This window comes from Borostomias antarcticus (genome assembly GCF_949987555.1).
Source record: "Borostomias antarcticus genome assembly, chromosome: 21".
Classification (NCBI taxonomy): Eukaryota; Metazoa; Chordata; class Actinopteri; order Stomiiformes; family Stomiidae; genus Borostomias; species Borostomias antarcticus.
Window position 1 is genome coordinate 12,726,914 of NC_140254.1, and position 19,961 is coordinate 12,746,874.

The 19,961-nt window shown below is 46.1% G+C and overlaps 1 protein-coding gene across 1 annotated transcript; it reads left to right on the forward strand.

The window, feature by feature from the left end:
- Window positions 1–381: 381 nt before the first annotated feature.
- Window positions 382–14,833, forward strand: LOC311322826 (CREB-regulated transcription coactivator 2-like; the record flags this gene model as incomplete). Its single annotated transcript, XM_084454944.1, has 14 exons — window positions 382–543; window positions 2,569–2,670; window positions 3,330–3,434; window positions 3,891–3,952; window positions 4,247–4,315; window positions 4,864–4,967; window positions 5,211–5,284; window positions 6,148–6,200; window positions 6,359–6,588; window positions 7,131–7,570; window positions 9,544–10,551; window positions 12,365–12,448; window positions 12,695–12,863; window positions 13,314–14,833. 14 exons carry the CDS (start codon window positions 382–384, stop codon window positions 13,448–13,450), a joined length of 2,799 nt encoding a protein of 932 aa, XP_084311070.1. The 3' UTR covers window positions 13,451–14,833.
- Between the last annotated feature and the right edge of the window lie 5,128 nt (window positions 14,834–19,961).

The following is a 19,961-nucleotide window of genomic DNA, read 5'->3' on the forward strand; positions in this document are numbered from 1 at the left end:
AGGTTTTGATTTTGTTATAAATAAATGTTGAGCAAATTTAACACAATAAAACAATCATCGTTTTTCCATTGAAAATGTATTCCATAGAATGAGTTATTTAGGTTAAACATTCAGTATGTCTGAAATTATTAATGCAACTACAAATCCCACATCCATTAGTTTTTTTTTTTTTTTTACAGTGATCATGTGTTGAGCATGGGTGTTGTAGTTTAATTCGTTTTTTCATCACCGGCTACTTTTGTTGAATGAACTACATATCCCATATTGCCTCTGGAAAAACGTTTAGAAGGTGGTCCGTCTCAGGTCGCAAACAGTTAGCCAGTTAGCTCGTCCTCAAGGGAAGGGTTTGAGCAGTTAACTGTTCAATAAAATCTGCTTAAAATGTTTATGGCAGGCACTGGCAGCGGCGGGTACGGACCCGGCCAGGGCCCGGGGTCCAGCAATCCGCGGAAGTTTAGCGAGAAGATAGCGTTGCTCACCCAGCGACAAGCCGAAGACACTGCTGCTTTCCAAGAGGTTATGATGGATATAACTTCCACCAGGGTACGTCCAGAGGCCCGGCCTCCCGTTACTTACTATATGAGCTGACAGCCGCGACATGGCAACACACAAATCAAGAAAGCTGTCGAAACTAACTGTGCCCGCCTGTTCTGACCGAACTCGCATCGTTAGAGTAAGAAAGCCCCGTGTCAGGCCGTAACGTTACCGTTAGCCAAGCAGCGCACAACATTTCGCACGGTTGAGATTTTTTTTTTTGCTAACTTAATGCACCAGTTAAGTAGTCTCGCCTCGGACGCAATTTAAAGAACCAATTAATCCTCGGGCGAGACATTAACTTATTAGTTGTTGTTTTTACTCCACAAATCACGTAAGCTGCTGGTTGATAGCGTGCATACCCCAAACACCTGTTGAATAGCGGATCCGTCCACCTCTGGGCTCGTCCAACAGTTCACATTACGCTGTTGGTCTCGCCTGCTGGACGGGCCAGCCAAAGCATTCACATTAGCGGTCTCAATTAAACACCAATGTAAATATTTGGGAGTAGATGGTGGGTTTTGCTATTTGTGGCATCGTATTTCTGCCCGTGAATGCTTCTTAGTTGATGTGCTTTCAGAGTGATTCTGATCGTGGAAGCAGACTCTTTAACCCCATGGAGGACCCCAGAGATGAAGGCTATGCAGTACACAGCATATCTGTTAAGAGTAGACTGGAGGGGCTCTGAGGCCCCGTCAAATTTTCAATGAATTCTCTATATGGAAACCGTCCTTTGAAGGACAACATGGATGACTCGTCTGTACCGGAATCGATCTCCATATCAGAGTAGTTGGTCAGGTAATCCGAGCAACAGAGTCGCTTTCTCTGTGGGATTTCACGCCTGCGTTCAGCACATCCTATAGAAGAACGGATCGTAAGCACATCCTGCTGACTCGTGTGGCCGTGGCTGGAGTGACAGGCAGGGCCTCGTCCCCCATGGTGACCAGTCTCTCCAGTTGTGTTATTTATTTAGCAGCCACGCGTATGCAGCACTAAAATAGCAGCAGTGGGCTTCTGGTCCGTAGTGACACCCCGAGATGGCAGCCAGCAGAGCATTCTGGTCCGTGGTGACACACTGGCTCCTGAAGCATGCATCAGGCTGTCGCCCGGAATCGGGCTGTCATTCCCCTCAGTCAGGGAGACCCTGGTCGGCCCTCAGAGGGGCAGCTGATCCTGGGCCAAGCCTGGGTTTTATCTTTGACGTCTAGCTGACCGTTGACTCCCCTCAGGCTCTTGTTTTTGTTTTAGAATCAAGAGTTTTGTGCAGTTTGCAATACGAAATGCTTGAGAGGGGAATGAGGAGCAAAAGCCTCCGCTTTCAATCAGCAGCGTTCTGCGTTCTCCTCTGTCACTGGATCAACTTTGGGCCTGGGTCAGGCATCGGCAACCCTCTGGATGAAGGTTCCTGACCTCTGACCTAGGCAGCTTTGCTACTAAATGACAAACCAGGGAAACCTCCTTACCTGCTGCTATGACAACCTGTTTATAAGAACTTCACAAAACACTTTATGTCCTTGTGTAACCGAGCAAGAGAGAGAGTCCTCAAGTAGGTAACTAGTTGTTGGTTAAACTCACTCCTCTTATAAATACAGTCCAGGGCTAGCTTTGCTTTTCATTGGTGTAGCTGGTTAAAACGGTGTCTGTCACGTGGAAGACAGGGGTTCGAGTCCAACCTTGGGCATGCAGAAATGTATTTGTTACACTGATTTGTACCCAACTCACTCTCCCCATCCCTCCTCCTGTCCTCACCCCTCCTCCTGTCCTCACCCCTCCTCCTCTCCTCACCCCTCCTGCTCTCCTCACCCCTCCTCTCCCCATCCCTCCTCCTGTCCTCACCCCTCCTCCTGTCCTCACCCCTCCTGCTCTCCTCACCCCTCCTGCTCTCCTCACCCCTCCTCTCCTCACCCCTCCTCCTCTCCTCACCCCTCCTGCTCTCCTCGTCCCTCCTCTCCTCACCCCTCCTCCTCTCCTCGTCCCTCCTCTCCTTGCCCCTCCTCCTCTCCTCACCCCTCCTGCTCTACTCTCCGTGTCCAGATCCAGGTGCAGAGAGCGCAGCAGGCCCGAAGCCTGGGGCCGTATTACGGAGGCTCCCTGCCCAACGTCAACCAGATTGGGAGGAACCCCTCAGACCATCAGGTGAGAAGTGAAGAGGTGTTAAGAACCCTTTAGACCATCTGGTGAGAAGTTAACAGAGGTGTTAGGAACTCCTCAGACTGTCAGGTGAGAAGTGAAGAGGTGTTAGGAACCCCTCAGACTGTCAGGTGAGAAGTGAAGAGGTGTTAGGAACCCCTCAGACTGTCAGGTGAGAAGTGAAGAGGTGTTAGGAACCCCTCAGACTGTCAGGTGAGAAGTGAAGAGGTGTTAGGAACCCCTCAGACTGTCAGGTGAGAAGTGAAGAGGTGTTAGGAACTCCTCAGACGTTCAGGTGAAAAGTGAAGAGGTGTTAGGAACCCCTCAGACTGTCAGGTGAGAAGTGAAGAGGTGTTAGGAACCCCTCAGACTGTCAGGTGAGAAGTGAAGAGGTGTTAGGAACTCCTCAGACGTTCAGGTGAGAAGTGAAGAGGTGTTTGACTGTCAGGTGAGAAGTGAAGAGGTGTTAGGAACCCCTGGCTGATCAGACAGATTAACCATTGCTGCTGCTCTTCTTTTTTTCTGTGAGCTGCGGATGTTCCTGATTTCCTGTTACATCAGCGCTCAGTGCTGCCACCCTGTGATTGCCCAACTGAGCTGTGGGTGGGAAGACTGTTTCTTAATTGTGTGTGTGTGTGTGTGTGTGTGCCCTCCCTCCCTCCCAGGGCGCGCCCCCCTCCTGTGGGCACACCACAAGGCGCCACCCAATGGCAGACCGGGAGCAGGGCGATGGACCGCTCAGTTTCCCAATTCGACCAAACAGAAGACACGTATCCTTACCAAAAACAAGTCAGAGCAGCCAGTCAGTAGTTGCATCACAGATGTCTCTCTTTTGAAAGCTCTTTCCTTCAGTCCTTTCTTGTCTACTTGCCTCCTTCCCTAAACATATTTGGGGGAATGGACCTCTTGTTCTCACCTCCAGTGTAGTTTGAGAGAAGGACTTGAGGAGAGCTTTTTGACATTCAGCGCCATATTGTTCTTATGACTGAAAGAACAACTGCTTCCTATACAGACGTCGAATACACCCGCAGTACTGTCTTAACAAGTCTGTCCTAAGCCTTGAGCTTAATGTACTGGCTGATCCTCTTACATAACCAGGAGATTAGGGAGCTGAAGAGGTACCTGTCATCCCATTCGTAACCAACAGGGATGACTGTATCCAGGTGTGACTGTGTCCAGGTGTGACTGTGTCCAGGTGTGAGGACAGACTTTAACTCCCTCCCCAGGCGGACAGCGCCCCCTACCGGCCCGCCCCCGCCCCGCCCGCCCCCGAGGCCAGCTGGCGATGGTGAGCTGAAGGACGTGTGTTTGTGTGTAAGAGGGCAGGTCTCTCATCCGTGTGCTGCTACAGCTGAACACAGGATAAATGAGAGGACATCGGAGTGTTACAAAGGACTGAGGAAGATTCATAATAATCTTAATAAACTTGTATAGTTTATTCATATAATTATATGATTAGCGGTTGCTACAGCAGCAGCTAGTGGGGATCCTTATGAATAAAGATAAGGAGCATTACAGATGCGCGCGCACACACACACAGAATATCTCATTATAATGACATGTTTCTGTGTCCTCCTCATAGGAACTGGACCAGCAGCTCCCAGAGTGACGCAGGCCAGAACATCCATCCTTCCACAACAGCTCTTAACAGGTGAGAATATCCAGCCTTCCATAACAGCTCTTAACAGGTTAGAACATCCAGCCTTCCATAACAGCTCTTAACAGGTGAGAACATCCAGCCTTCCATAACAGCTCTTAACAGGTTAGAACATCCAGCCTTCCATAACAGCTCTTAACAGGTTAGAACATCCAGCCTTCCATAACAGCTCTTAACAGGTTAGAACATCCATCCTTCCATAACGGCTCTTAACAGGTGAGAATATCCAGCCTTCCATAACAGCTCTTAACAGGTTAGAACATCCAGCCTTCCATAACAGCTCTTAACAGGTTAGAACATCCAGCCTTCCATAACAGCTCTTAACAGGTTAGAACATCCAGCCTTCCATAACAGCTCTTAACAGGTTAGAACATCCATCCTTCCATAACAGCTCTTAACAGGTTAGAACATCCAGCCTTCCACAACAGCCCTCAACAGGTCATCTAGTTCTTTTATTTGTATTTTTCTTCATCCTTTATTTTCACAGCTTTTATTTTTCCGGTCCTCCTCCTCTAAACCCTCTCCTCCTCTCCTCTCCGCAGGACGAACTCAGACTCCGCCCTGCACACCAGTGTAAAGAGGACCAGCCAATCAGGGGAGCTGCTAAGCCCCACCCACAGCCTGAGCTCCAGGGCGAAGCACAGGAGTATGTCCCCAGCCTCCATGTCCACCACCAGTCTCACTCTCAAATCAGTAGTCATGAATGAAGCTTAAGATGGAGGGTTCTCAGTATTGGAGTTTTTTTGTTTTTTTTACGATAGTATGTGATGAGACGCTTTACTTTAAAATAAAATTAAGTTAATTACTAAGTGTCTTGCTCAAGGGCACAACGGAAGGCAGTGATTGATGTGAAATTGCTTAACCATGCCTGCCTGTTTTGTCCCATCAGTGTTTCCGTACCCGGTGCCGCCCATAGAGGAGAACGTTCTAGAAGAGGGGAAACAGCCGTGCAGCTCCAGGAAGGTGCGGTCTCCATGGCTACAGTCACCAAGGAAGTCCCTGTGTTTCATGACTGATGGGATTGAAGTTGAGCTTTGTGATGATGATGATGATTACTTCAGTTCTGGTTGTCCCCCACCCCCATAAAATCGGTATGGGGGATATTAATTTGTCCCCTGTACGTCCGTCCGTCTGTATTTCACACAAGTACCAGAGTCCACCACCGGGGGGGTGCTCGTCACAATTCATTTTTCCCAGTACCTACCGTTCTTACTGTAGACCCTGTCGAATGAGATGAGCGTACCACTATGGTGGCAGTAACACTACAGCAGAGGGAGGCAGAGACTGTTTCAATAACTCCTGAAAGGAAGCACTGTTGTGGGCACATTTTAAATGAACAATAGATTATCATTCCATCTTATTGCATGGCTGTGTTTTATTTTTTATAAACCGTCGTGTGTTATTTTACCACTAGAAGGCAATAAACGACTCGTGTGAACTTGTTTACAAATGAAAGGTTATAACGAATGGCCATATAAGGCAGGGAGGGGCGGAGCAAAGGCACTGGCAGGCTATTGACAACACACAACCTGGCGACCGGTAGGGATGAGTCATTGAAGTAGGGCGCTATTAAGACACTATGGCTCAGTGAAACAATCTGATATCAGGTGGTTTTCATTCGTTTTGACAATGCGAATAAAATAAATGATTGCAGCTTTAACTATTCTAATCACTGATATTGTAATTCACACCATACTTTCAAATCAATACTTGAACAGCTGTACATGCTGACATGCTGACGACCTGCGTCACGGGTGGGGGACGACAGGTTCACTGTGCTCCTGTTTACTTTATACTAAAGCCTTCCTTGTCTGGTCTCATCCTAGTCTCCCGCCCTCTGTATTGGACACAGCAAAACCCGGGAGCTCCCGGGTATCAGGTACAGACGCTTCTACTGCTCAGCTACAGGCTCTCACATAGATCACACCAACCTCTTAACCTCTGTCTTCACTCCCGTCCGTCACTCATCTCTCCTCCTCCTCTCTTCCCCTATCCTCCTCTCTTCTCTCTCCTCTCCTCCTCCCCTCCTCTCCTCAGTCTCCTGGTCTCTCCAGAGCAGCCGCCCTCTCTGCTGGACATTCCTGCCGTCTTCAGCACCAGCGGCTCCCTCCCTGACCTCTCCAGCCTGCACCTCCCCTCCCCGCAGCCAGGGGGCTCCCTGCTGGACTCAGACCCCCTGGGCACGGCCTGCAGCACGGGGAACCTGCCTGGGAGGCCCTCTGAGCTGGGGGAGCTAGGGGTCCGGGAGGAGCCCTTCCACCTGCCAGGTGGGTCCATTGGGGAGGCTCTGGTAGTGGAGGTGCACTAGGCCACGCCCTCCGTTCACTCCAGTCATGCATCTTTGGTGGCCAGGGGGCGTCGACTTCCCGAATTTAACGTAACAGTTTATCCAGTTTCAAATGTCGATTCGCTATGTATGAGGAACCAGGTTCACCGGCTGGTTTAGAAGCTCATTGAAACATATATTTTTACCAGAATGCATTGTGCCTACATGGCTTAAAATATATTCCCATTTATTGGGGCTTTGGGGTTGAATGATGGTTTATTAGTATAGTGACTGTTTGACAGTGTCTCTCTGTCCTCAGGTCTCTCTGTGTCTCTCCTGTGTGTTGACAATTGTCTATCTGTCCTCAGGTCTCTCTGCGTCTCTCCTGTGTGTTGACAGTGTCTCTCTCTGTCCTCAGGTCTCTGTCTCTCCTTTGTGTTGATAGTGTCTCTCTGTCCTCAGGTCTCTGTGTGTTGACGGTCTCTCTCTGTCCTCAGGTCTCTATCTCTCCTGTGTGTTGATGGTCTCTCTCTCTCTCCTCAGGTCTCTCTGTGTCTCTCCAGGGCTCGCTGAGTCACCCCCTCCTCCCGTCGTCCATGAGCCACAACATCCAATCATCACTCAGCAGCCACTCCCTCCCCAGCTCCCTGAGCTCCGCCTCCCTACACCTGTCGCTGAGCAACCCCTCCCTACAGTCCTGCCCCAGCAACCAATCGCTGCAGTCCTTCCTCAGCAGCTCCTCCCTCAGCGGCCAGTCCCTCCAATCAGCCGCCAGCCACTGCAGCTACAGCAGCGGGATTGGTGGCTCTCGCTCTTGCTCCTCCTCCTCTCTGTCCGGCTCGCCACGTCCTATTGGCCAGTCCCTGTCCAGGAGGCGGACCCCGCTCAGCCCTCTGGTGGTGCCCCCTGGTGGAGAAGCTCGGTGGCACCAGGCAAAACAGTTCTCCCCTGTGGGCTCCCCAACACTGTCCTCAATCACCCAGGTAACACCACGCTGACTCATACAGTAACACCAATACGCTGACTCATACATGTGGCGGCTGTAGCTCAGTTGGTAGAGTGGGTCGTTCAATGATCTTCGGTTCCCAGCTCCGACTGTCCACATGTTGAAGTGTCCTTGAGCAAGACACCTAACCCCAAATTGCTCCCAATGAGCAGGTTAGCACCTTGCATGGCAGCTGCCGCCATTGGTGTGAATGTGTGTGTCCATTTATCATACATACAGTAACACCACGCTGACTCATACATACAGTAACATCACCACACAGATATATATATATATATATATATATATATATATATATATATATATACAATAACACCACACATAGAGATATACAGTAACATCACCACACAGAGAGATATATACAGTAACATCACCACACTGACTCATACAGTAAAATCACCACACAGATATACAATAACATACACACATAGAGATATATACAATAACATCACCACACAGATATACAATAACATACACACATAGAGATATATACAATAACATCACCACACAGATATATACAATAACATCACCACACACATAGAAATGTATACAGTAACATCACCACACAGATAGATGTACAGTGGCATCACCACACAAAGATATATACAATAACATCACCACACAGATATATATACAATAACATCACCACACATAGAGATATATACAGTAACATCACCACACAGAGATATATACAATAACATCACCATAGAGATATATACAGTAACATCACCACACATAGATATATACAATAACATCAGCACACAGAGAGATATATACAGTAACATCACCACACATATGGATATATACAGTAACATCACCACACATGGATATATACAGTAACATCACCACACATATGGATATATACAGTAACATCACCACACATGGATATATACAGTAACATCACCACACATACTGTAGATATATACAGTAACATCACCACACAGAGATATATACAATAACATCACACAGAGATATATACAATAACATCACACAGAGATATATACAGTAACATCACCACACAGAGAGATGTATACAATAACATCACCACACATAGAGATATATATACTATAACATCACCACACATAGAGATATATATATACAGTAACAACACCACACATGGAGAGATATACAATAACATCACCACACATATGGATATATACCATAACATCACCACACATGGATATATACAGTAACATCACCACACATAGAGATATATACAATAACATCACCACACATGGATATATACCATAACATCACCACACATATGGATATATACCATAACATCACCACACATGGATATATACAGTAACATCACCACACATAGATATATACAGTAACATCACCACACATAGAGATATATACAATAACATCACACAGAGATATATATACAATAACATCACCACACAGAGATATATATTATAACATCACCACACAGAGATATATACTATAACATCACCACATAGAGATATATACTATAACATCACCACACAGGGATATATACTATAACATCATCACACATAGAGAGATATACAATAACATCACCACACATATGTATATATACAGTAACATCACCACACATAGAGATATATACAATAATATCACCACACAGAGATATATACAATAACATCACCACACAGAGATATATATATATATATACAATAACATCACCACACTGATATATATATATATATATATATATACACACACAGTAACACCACACAGTTGGTATGTGTCTCTATTAGTGATGTATATACAGTAACACCACACAGTTGGTATGTGTCTCTATTAGTGATGTATATACACTAACACCACACAGTTGGTATGTGTCTCTATTAGTGATGTATATACACTAACACCACACAGTTGGTATGTGTCTCTATTAGTGATGTATGTGTATCTGTTGGTACGTGTTCTCTGTTGGTGATGTTCTGTTGATGTTACTGTTGGTAGGGAGTCCTCCTGGACACCAGCAGCCAGGGCTCAAAGGATCAGAGCCCGGCTAACCCCCCCTGCAGCCAGCTGCCCGCCCCAGGTCCAGGTCCTGGTGCTGTCCTTCCCCACCAGCAGCTCTCTCTGAGGGAGGGGCAGCTGCAGCAGGCAGGCCTGGAGACCCACACCCTAGCAGCACTGCATCAGCAGGGTCAACAACAACAACAACAACAACATCAGCTCCCACAGAAACACAATCTCCATCAGCAACACCACTATCAACAACACTATCATCAACAACAACAACAACAACACCAACAACATCAACAACACCAAGAACACCATCAACAACAACTCCATCAACAACAACATCAACAACACCAACAACATCAACAACACCAAGAACACCATCAACAACAACAACAACATCAACAACAGCACCATCAACAACAACAACAACAACAGGAACAACATCAACAACAGCAGCATCAGAGGCAGACTCAAGTGTGTCCATACCAGCAAGTTCAGACAGACAGGCAGGACCTGTCAAATCTGCAGCAGCAGCATACACATCACCAAAGACTCTACTTACAACAACAACAACAACAACAACAACAGCAGCAGCACCTGCAGCAAGCACAAGCTCAGTCATACCAACATTTCCATCAGCGACCACAGCAGCATGTTCAGCCAGGGCCTCACCTCCAGCACCCCCCGGCCCCGCTGTACCAGTGGCACCAACCAGCCCAGACACCAGAGGCTCTGCAGCCCCGGCAGATCCAACATGGCGCCCAGTTTCCCCAGAAGCAGCACAGTGACCAGGGCCAGTGGGGCGACCAACGCCCGTACCCGCTGTTCCAGGGTGCCGACCTCCGGAGGCTTCAGAATGCGCCGGCGTCCAAGCAGGGAAGCAAGGACTCCAAGCTGGAGGCGGGGCGGAGCCAGAGCCAGGCCCAGGGGAGGGTCTGGCCCCAGCAGAGGGCCCCCGGCCTGAAGAACCGACCCCAGGCGGCTGCAGGCTTCCCCCAGGTGAGCTCCAGCGTGGACCAGGGGGCCGCCGGGACCCCGCCACTCTGTGATCATCACACAGGGCTCTGAAGTGCGTTTGTGTGTTAGTGGGTTAGGGTTAGGGTTAGTCTTTATTATGTCTGATGTGCGTTTGTGTGTTAGTGGTCTTTATTATGTCTGATGTGAACTGTGGATGGATGAGGCTGTGTGGCAGGGGTAGTGTTGCACGGTGTATCCATACTAGAAAAGTGCCGCGATACTCTGTCGTCAAAAACGGTACAATACCCAACTTTAAAGTATCGATACTTTAAGAAAGATAGTGTTTTAATAAGAGCCGTATATATTGAGTTGCGTTCATGCGACAGTGAAGCCGTGTTTGTTTGTAGGCTAATAGCACTCTGCTTCTCTCTCCCAAGATCCCTGAGTCGCGGGGCAGTACTGTGGGTGTGGGTGTGCGCGCGCTCTCTCTCTCTCCTTGCTCTGTCACTCTGCAGTGAGCAGCGCAACAGTTTCCCCCCCCCTCATATGCACGCAGCATCTTCGAGAGGACGGTAGCTAACCTGAGATGGCTACAAGTACAAATGTCGACAGTCCACAGCTTGTCGATAAAGCTGATGCGCGCAGCGAAATCTGGCATTATTTTGCTTACAGAGCCGACAGTGAGGGCAAGCCCACGGACATTACAAAGCCCATCTGTAAACGATGCTACAAATCTATACAAACCAAGGGAGCCAATACGACCAACCTGGCAAAGCATCTTGCAGACAGACATACCGACTTACACAAACAATTCAAAGAGCGACAGGTTAGCGAATGTGATAGAAGATAAGACACACACAGCAGCAACACCAGTACTGTAACTGAATACAACTGAAGGATATTTAGCCTACCGTATGTTTGAATGGATGAATGCACAATACATTTATTGCACCAGATGATGGCTAGAGAAGCTAATTTTCATCCGTAGCATGAGACTTTTAGCTAGCGTAGCTGCAGCCTGGCTGCAAGCTTAGCTCTGCCTAGCGCACGTGTGACAAAAAAATCAATACCTGCTCCGACGACCTAGAGCGAGAGAACTGTTAACCGTGAGACAATTATCTCTAATGATAATTTGGAATAGCAAAAATGCTTCAATAGGCCTGGGTTAATTAATAATAATAAGCTTTTCAAGTTCTTCTTATTATCTCACAGTTTGCAACAACATAGGCATAATTTATTGATTTCTCCCCACACAGACAAACAAACAAAAAGCCAGCACAATCCCAAACCACCTAGTCGAGGCAGCCTTCCCTTCCAGCTGTGTTTGAAAGCTACAGGAAATATGATAAAGACTCAAAAGATGCAAAAAGACTGAAAAGAGCACTAAAAAAAGCCAACAATTTAAAGTTCCTTGTTCTGTTGTCTATTATTCCATTACTTTTCCTTATGTTTTAGATTTTCGCCGTGGTATCGTTTCGGTATCGTATCGAGATATTTTGGGCAAGTATCGTATCGAAGTCATAATTTTGGTATCGTGACAACACTAGTCAGGGCGTGTTTTAAGGTTGAGGTCTCAGGTTCCTGTGGTTGCCTTCAATGACATCTCTCCTTCCCTCCCTTGTTCTCTACTCCCCTCTCTTCCCCTATACTCCTCTTTCCTCTCCTCCCCTATACTCCTCTCCTCCCCTATACTCCTCTCCTCCCTTATACTCTCCTCTCCTCCCCTACACGCCTCTCCTCCCTTATACTCCTATCCTCCTCACTCCTCTCTCTTCTCCCCTATACTCATCTCCTCCCCTCTCCTATCCTCCCCTATCCTTCATTGTCCTCCCCTCTCCTCCCTTCCTCCTCTCAGAGCTCCTCTGTGTTGGACCCTGTCCAGCAAGGCTATGTTGGTCTCCACCTGACGCCCAGCCAGACAGAGGCTCTGTCCCAACAGGTGAGAACACCACACCAGAACCACCATACCAGAACCACCACACCAGAACCACCACACCAGAACCACCACGCCACAACCGCCACACCCACATCCAGAACCAGGGCAGCCAATGCCAGGCCACTAAACATCCAAGCATAAAAAGTAAAGTCCATACCTGCACCTGATCCTTTTGATTCATTTGTCTTTGTTGTTTCAATTCAACACCAGTTGTTTTTCTCCTCCTCCTCCCTGCCTCCCTCCATCCAGCTGGGCCAGCTCAGTAAGGAGCCTCCCTGGGCCGAGCAGTGTCTCCCAGACTCTGGGTCTCGGTCTGGATCGGAGAAAGACCGGTTCTGCAGCAGAGAAGCAGGTTCACAGACCCCACAGCAGGACCAGAACCACTTCAGCGCAGAGTTCCACAACCTGAACATGACACGTAAGACCCTTACACCTGACCCTTACCCATGACCCTAACACTTGACCCCAACACTTGACCCTAACGAGGACCCTAACCAGACCAACTGGGCTGAACGTGAATATGGCACCCAAGACCAGCTGCTTTGTTTTTTCCTCTTAAAAAGGTTTTAAACAGAGTTTTAAACTGGATGCGAGCCGCTACAGGGAGCCAAAGTAGAGAACGGAGAAGGGAATTTGTGTGGGAGAACTTGGGGTGGTTGAACACCAGGGGAGCAGCAGCTTTCTGGACAAGCTCCAGAGACACCCAACACCTGATCCCAACACCTGGCCCCAACACCTCACCCTTGTTTATCTCACCCCTCTCTCTTCTATCTCTCACTCTTTCCATGTCTCTCTCTCTGTCTCCCTCCCACTCTCTCTCCCTCTCCCTCATTTCCTCCGGCCCCTCTTCCTCTCTCCCCGTCTCCAGCATACCAGGACCTCCCTGGAGCTCTGCCCAGCCTGGACTTCCAGGAGGACCCCTTCAGCCTGGACCCCCCCCTGGACCTGGAGGAGCTGAACATGCTGTCTGGGGGCCATGTGGTGGAGGAGCTCCTGCCCGCTTAGATGACCTTAGGAGAGAGTTGGGTGTTCTGTCTGCTAGCTCCTCGCCTGTACTCACTGGCCCTCATTTATTAAGCGGTGGTGGGACAGAAAGCTGGGCATATGGGTCATTTCCATGTCAAGTTCAGCATTTATCAGTTTGGACGTACAATATGCGGGGACTGCGACCAAATTTCACGCCAAGTCTCAGACCTGTGTAGCAAGTTTGAGATTTGTTGTGAGACTGATTCCGACTGCCATCTAAGCACAGCCACATAGGCCTATTCATCACTTTCAATTATGTAGCCTACCCTCTGGAAAAATATATAATATATATAAGTATTTTCCAAACGTTTTCAATTAACAGGATAAACAGGTTTTTGGTGTGAGAGTAATTACGCTTTCATTTTGAGTGTACTAGTGTATTATTCTGCTATTCCGCAGCCTTACGAGTCTTGAAATGAAAGTTAAATTAATATTACACCAATCATTCAATGTACTGGTGACATAATTACTAGCAATCAAAATTAACAAATGAACAGCAACGGGTAGGTTTCAGTCACTTATTTAAATAAGAGCTTTGACAGTAATCATATCGGTAATACCATGCTCTAGAAGACCAATGCGAGTCCTATCGTTCAGCCGAGGTGAGAGGAGTAGGCGAGCAAGGTAGGCTATTAACCTGATGCGCACCAATTTCTATAGGCCTACTGGTTGAAATAGGATATTTTACATTCACACAGGTGCTGGCTCTAATTTGAGATTTTGTTACTTTGTGATTTGTCACAATATTCTTTTCTGTATGGAAGGTAAGTTTTATTATTATTATGAGTCCTGAAATTGACAGCAATGTACAAAGATGTTTGGATAGGCTACACAATTAAACAAGGAAGCTGCCCAGTGCCCACCTCGCACGCGGTCTTGGACCAGGTGTACAGCAGCTGTATTATTCACTCTACCTAGAATTGGGGGCTCAGATGGGATCAGCAATGCAGATAGAGGATACATTTCACAATCCTGAAATCAGAGCCTCTCACATTTAAATGTGGGGTCGGTGATTTGGCTCAGAAGCACTTTTTGTTATTTTCTGCAATTCTGTTTGCATCACACCAAATAAAATGCTCTGACACTAAAATATAGATTTTTTAAAATCCATTACCTTTGGAAGTCACAGGACTTTAAGAAGTCTATCCAATCATTTTGGGGTACCATCTTGAAATGATTGGAAGGCCTACCTGCCTGTCAACCTGCCTAGCGAGTTTCATTAGTTTTCCCCAGATTGGAGGAGGGGCTTTGGAGGGAGGCCTGAAGGGAGGGCGGGGATTTTCACGGTTTAATTTCTTTTAGCTGAGACCAGCAGCTCTGTAACTCACTCTGTCAGCTGGTTGCTCCAGAATGAACACACTCATTTGGTCTGGCTGCACGTGCGCGTTGCTCGTGCACGGCTGCAGCAGGGGCAAATTTGCACTTCAGAATCTCGGCTTACTCTTCCTGTTTTTTTTTCCTAAATCGCCTACCTTACCTTTAGTGGTTGTCTTTCCAAAACGGGGTTAAAACTGTAGTTGAGCGCAGCGTTTAGAGACTGACTTGAGAGTATATGCCTGGCATAACATTCTCCTCTGTGTTTTGTGATCTGGGTGAGAGAGATGGGGACAAGCTTCCGTGGACTAACTTTATATCTGAAAACCATGACTGTTACACGCTTTTCACTGACTCACCACTTGCACTGTTTGACTGTCCAGATGTGCTGCACAGCATCCTTGTGTGATTGAGCTACTAGACAACATTGTCAGTGTGGATTATATGCAGTTGTCCCGTGATTAGCCAACCAATGGGACTTTAATTGTAGTATTACTTGTGTTCGATTTAATCAGGGAACCAGTGCTATGTCTGGGACGACGACAACTGCTCACATGCAATGGAGCATTGAAAGTTAAGAGCTAGCACACCTTCCCAAAGGAAGCACCTTATGACATATGAAATATGTACAGATGTGTCATCTTTGTATTTATTTTGAGCTTTGTTTGTAATACAGATGCTATAGCCTATTTGTGAAGTGATAAACTGTTTGCCAGACTTTTCACTCTCAGGAAGAGATGAAGATCTAGTTGTTAAACAAAAGCAAGCCAAGCAACTTGTGACAAATATTTTTGTAAGATCGTTTTGTAATATTTGCATTCAACATTGTTATACAGGAGAAATGTACAAGAGCATGAAATAAACATCTCTTTACAAGAATATTCCTCTTTTGTCCTAATTCCCCTGTTCATCTGTGTTCAGGCCCCACAGCAACCGAGAGGGGTCTGAGTCAGCAGGCGGTCTGGGTGGTCATACCACCAGACAAACATACTCCTGGAGCTTGCTCGATCGCCTTGTTGAGAGGGGTCAGGGAAGAATTTTTACAGCTCACTTATCTGGCCCCCGGGTGATTACTGTTTTTTTTGCTTCCCTCTGGAATATGTAGAGAGTGGGTCGTATACCCACCTCCCTTGTTCTCTGTAAAGCGCATTGTGTTGCCTCTGTGTATGAAATGCGCTATACAAATAAAGCTTTGATTGATTGATTGATACCGTAATGCTAGATGGACCGTCAGAATAGATGGTCTGTTATGAATGCACACATTTTGATATGAGGGGCTGCATTACTGGAGTTGTTCTCTGCGACAGCGGAACAGGGAACTATACTCATGCACCAACCAGAAAAATGTACATGGATCTGAAATGTGATTACATATTTTATGACAGATTATTCTAAAAAAAAAAAAATGCTGCTAGATTAATTTAATTGAAATCTCTCACTGTCAGTAATTACAGTCAGACACAGTAAAAAGTTAATTTGATTGCGTGGCAGAACAAGGGGTGAGTTCAATCTCAAAACGTTCTGCGCCGTTTTGCTACGGATCCGGGTTTAACAACATGTTCCCTCAAAACTCAAACGCGGTGCATCAGGCTTTGAGGTAAATTTTCTCTCGTTTGGTGGGTGTGTCAGAAATCAGCAGATATGAGGTGCATTCGAGATGAGCAGTGCTGGGTAGAATCGGTCAGCGATGGTCAGCGCACTGTGCATGCCGATTAGTTTTCTGTCCGAGGTGGACCCATGGAGGTATGGGTGGACCCGACTGCATCCGACTTGCTCTGACGTCATGCACGCGCCGTTACGATAATCTCACGAGACGAGATCAAGGCGGCCGCAATCCCCAGAGCCCATGGAGGTATAATATAAACGGGCTGCAGTCAGTGGAGAGCATGGATGTATTAATATAACTGGATACAGCCACTCCATTCACTGGCCGCTATCAACAATGAAGCCCTATTGAACCGCGCCATCTTGGCAAATTTGTAGTCATTTGACTATTTCCGGTGACTTTTGACTTGCGCAGTTGTGCTTTTCTGGCCTTCCGGTGACTTTTGACTTGCGCAGTTGAGCTTCTCTGGCCGACGCGCGTCCACGAAAAAGTTCACATTTATCTGAAATGTAGACTCACGTTCCCGGCTCTCTCGGCTCTCCCCGCTTTGATTTAGCAATGAAAACCGGCTTGCATATTAACCTGTTTTTGTCAAATATATCAATTGGAGAAATTATTTTTTCATCCAGGCATCTTAGTTTTAACAGGTTAAATATAACTGAACATGTTTCGTTTGCTAGTAGATGGTATTCATTCCGTTCGCGATAACGTTATTGCAGCCAGGCTAAATTCCTCCAGGGAGCCAGTGACCGGCGAGTTGAAGAGCTTCACTCCCCGCCAGCAGGAGCATTGGCCGCGGCTACCGCATCTCGGATAACCCGCTGAGTTCCTGGCTGCTATTTCACACTCGCCCTTGATCAATCCCAATACCGATCCATGGTAATAATGAATCAATCGTTCAGATCAGATCGGCAGTGCTGCATGCATGTTACAACATCATTGTTACCTTTATTAACATAACCATAGCCTACATTTATCTCTCTAACGTTAGGCTATCGATCTTACACCAGTCGGCCATTCGATAAATGGAAGCGGTGAACGCCAACGTTGACTGAAAACACCCAAACTCAGTGTATCGTTTCATCTTCATGCTACACATCAACTCCTTTACATTGTATGTGAATAAATTCCTGTTATTCTAAAAATATCCCATTTCTGTCCATTCCTGGAAAAGGCTAATAATTGCTGTCAAATGATCACTCCAGTTTATCAACGTATCCCACTACCATTTCAACTATGCACAGGAGGTTGTCTTGTGGTCATTTTCATTAAAAAATGATTAGCCTGATCAGTTTGTTGTATGTATTAAGCCCTTTTTGAGCGGTATGCTTGTATTAATAGCTTATAGCTTGCCATACTCACCAACCTTGGGACCTCAGAAATAGGGAGCATTTCCAAACCAAATTGCGGGGGGGGGAGGGGGGGGGGCATTAAAAGCATTACAAATTAGACATTAAAAGCATTAAAACGAAATGTGAAACATTATATATATATAAACTGGAGTGATCATTTGACAGCAATTATTAGCCTTTTCCAGGAATGGACAGAAATGGGATATTTTTAGAATAACAGGAATTTATTCACATACAATGTAAAGGAGTTGATGTGTAGCATGAAGATGAAACGATACACTGAGTTTGGGTGTTTTCAGTCAACGTTGGCGTTGACCGCTTCCAGCTATCGAATGGCCGACTGGTGTAAGATGGATAGCCTAACGTTAGAGAGATAAATGTAGGCTATGGTTATGTTAATAAAGCTAACAATGATGTTGTAACATGCATGCAGCACTGCCGATCTGATCTGAACGATTGATTCATTATTACCATGGATCGGTATTGGGATTGATCAAGGGCGAGTGTGAAATAGCAGCCAGGAACTCAGCGGGTTATCCGAGATGCGGTAGCCGCGGCCAATGCTCCTGCTGGCGGGGAGTGAAGCTCTTCAACTCGCCGGTCACTGGCTCCCTGGAGGAATTTAGCCTGGCTGCAATAACGTTATCGCGAACGGAATGAATACCATCTACTAGCAAACGAAACATGTTCAGTTATATTTAACCTGTTAAAACTAAGATGCCTGGATGAAAAAATAATTTCTCCAATTGATATATTTGACAAAAACAGGTTAATATGCAAGCCGGTTTTCATTGCTAAATCAAAGCGGGGAGAGCCGAGAGAGCCGGGAACGTGCGTCTACATTTCAGATAAATGTGAACTTTTTCGTGGACGCGCGTCGGCCAGAGAAGCTCAACTGCGCAAGTCAAAAGTCACCGGAAGGCCAGAAAAGCACAACTGCGCAAGTCAAAAGTCACCGGAAATAGTCAAATGACTACAAATTTGCCAAGATGGCGCGGTTCAATAGGGCTTCATTGTTGATAGCGGCCAGTGAATGGAGTGGCTGTATCCAGTTATATTAATACATCCATGGTGGAGAGCAACTGCAGCCGCCTGGCATGATGGGAAACGCTCGACTGTCGCCTGATCAAAGAGCTGATTTGCCCTTAGTTATGACCACAAACCACACATTTCATAGAAAATCCTTATGTTCTGTTGTATGAAACGCCAGATTGTACTAGTCTCATGTTGTGCAGTAAAGGTTCAATCTCTTAAAGTCGCACTGAAATGAAAAAAGCATTCTGCCCCATTTTGGTTCACATAATTGGTCATAGTGCACCTATTCAACAATGTATGCCAAAAAAAAAAATCAAAATTCTACTTTTGTTGTAATCTTATATCAAAGTATATAATTTCTTACCTCCTGGAAAACGGTAGGTTACGTGCAATGACGACAACAGGTACCTTAAATTTTAGGCCAACCTCACGACATCCAACCGTCAATCAATGCTATCCTTCTATCGAATCTGTCTAAAGTTCTTAAAACCCGTCCACTTGTCAATGTTCCAATCAAATTCCTCTAAACATATGTCCCACCCTCATAGCTTGTTTGCGTCGGAAATACGTCAAACTACGGAAGTTAGATCTCAAACGTCCGTTTCAGTGCGACTTTAAGAAATATATCATTGTATTTTTTGATGATAGAAAATAATTCTATTCAACTCTTAAATGTATGTCTTTTTATATAACCATATGTTGCTTATACATTGTCTTGATGTCTTTTATACATATAAGCACTTTGAATTGCCTTGTTATTGAAATGTGCTATAAACTTGCCTTATCAAAATGAGGATATACAAGTTAAGTTTAGTTTATTGTTGCCATATACATTAAAAGTACAGTGTACAGTCAATGCAATGAAATTAATTTTGCCAGACACCTCAACCCTCAGATCATAATAGAAATAAAATAAATGAGTCAATAAAATATCAATCAATCAAAGATTTATTTGTATAGCGCATTTCATACACAGAGGCAACACAATGCGCTTTACAGAGAACAAGGGAGGTGGGCATACGTCTCACCCCTACATATTCCAGAGGGAAGCAAAAAAACAGTAGGCCTATCACCCGTGACAGCTGGCTACCTGCTCTCACGATAACATTTTCAACTGGTAGAATTCTGTAAGCACATGCGTTTGCATTACTGAGTTGTGGGGTTCGTGGTGTGGTTATGAAAT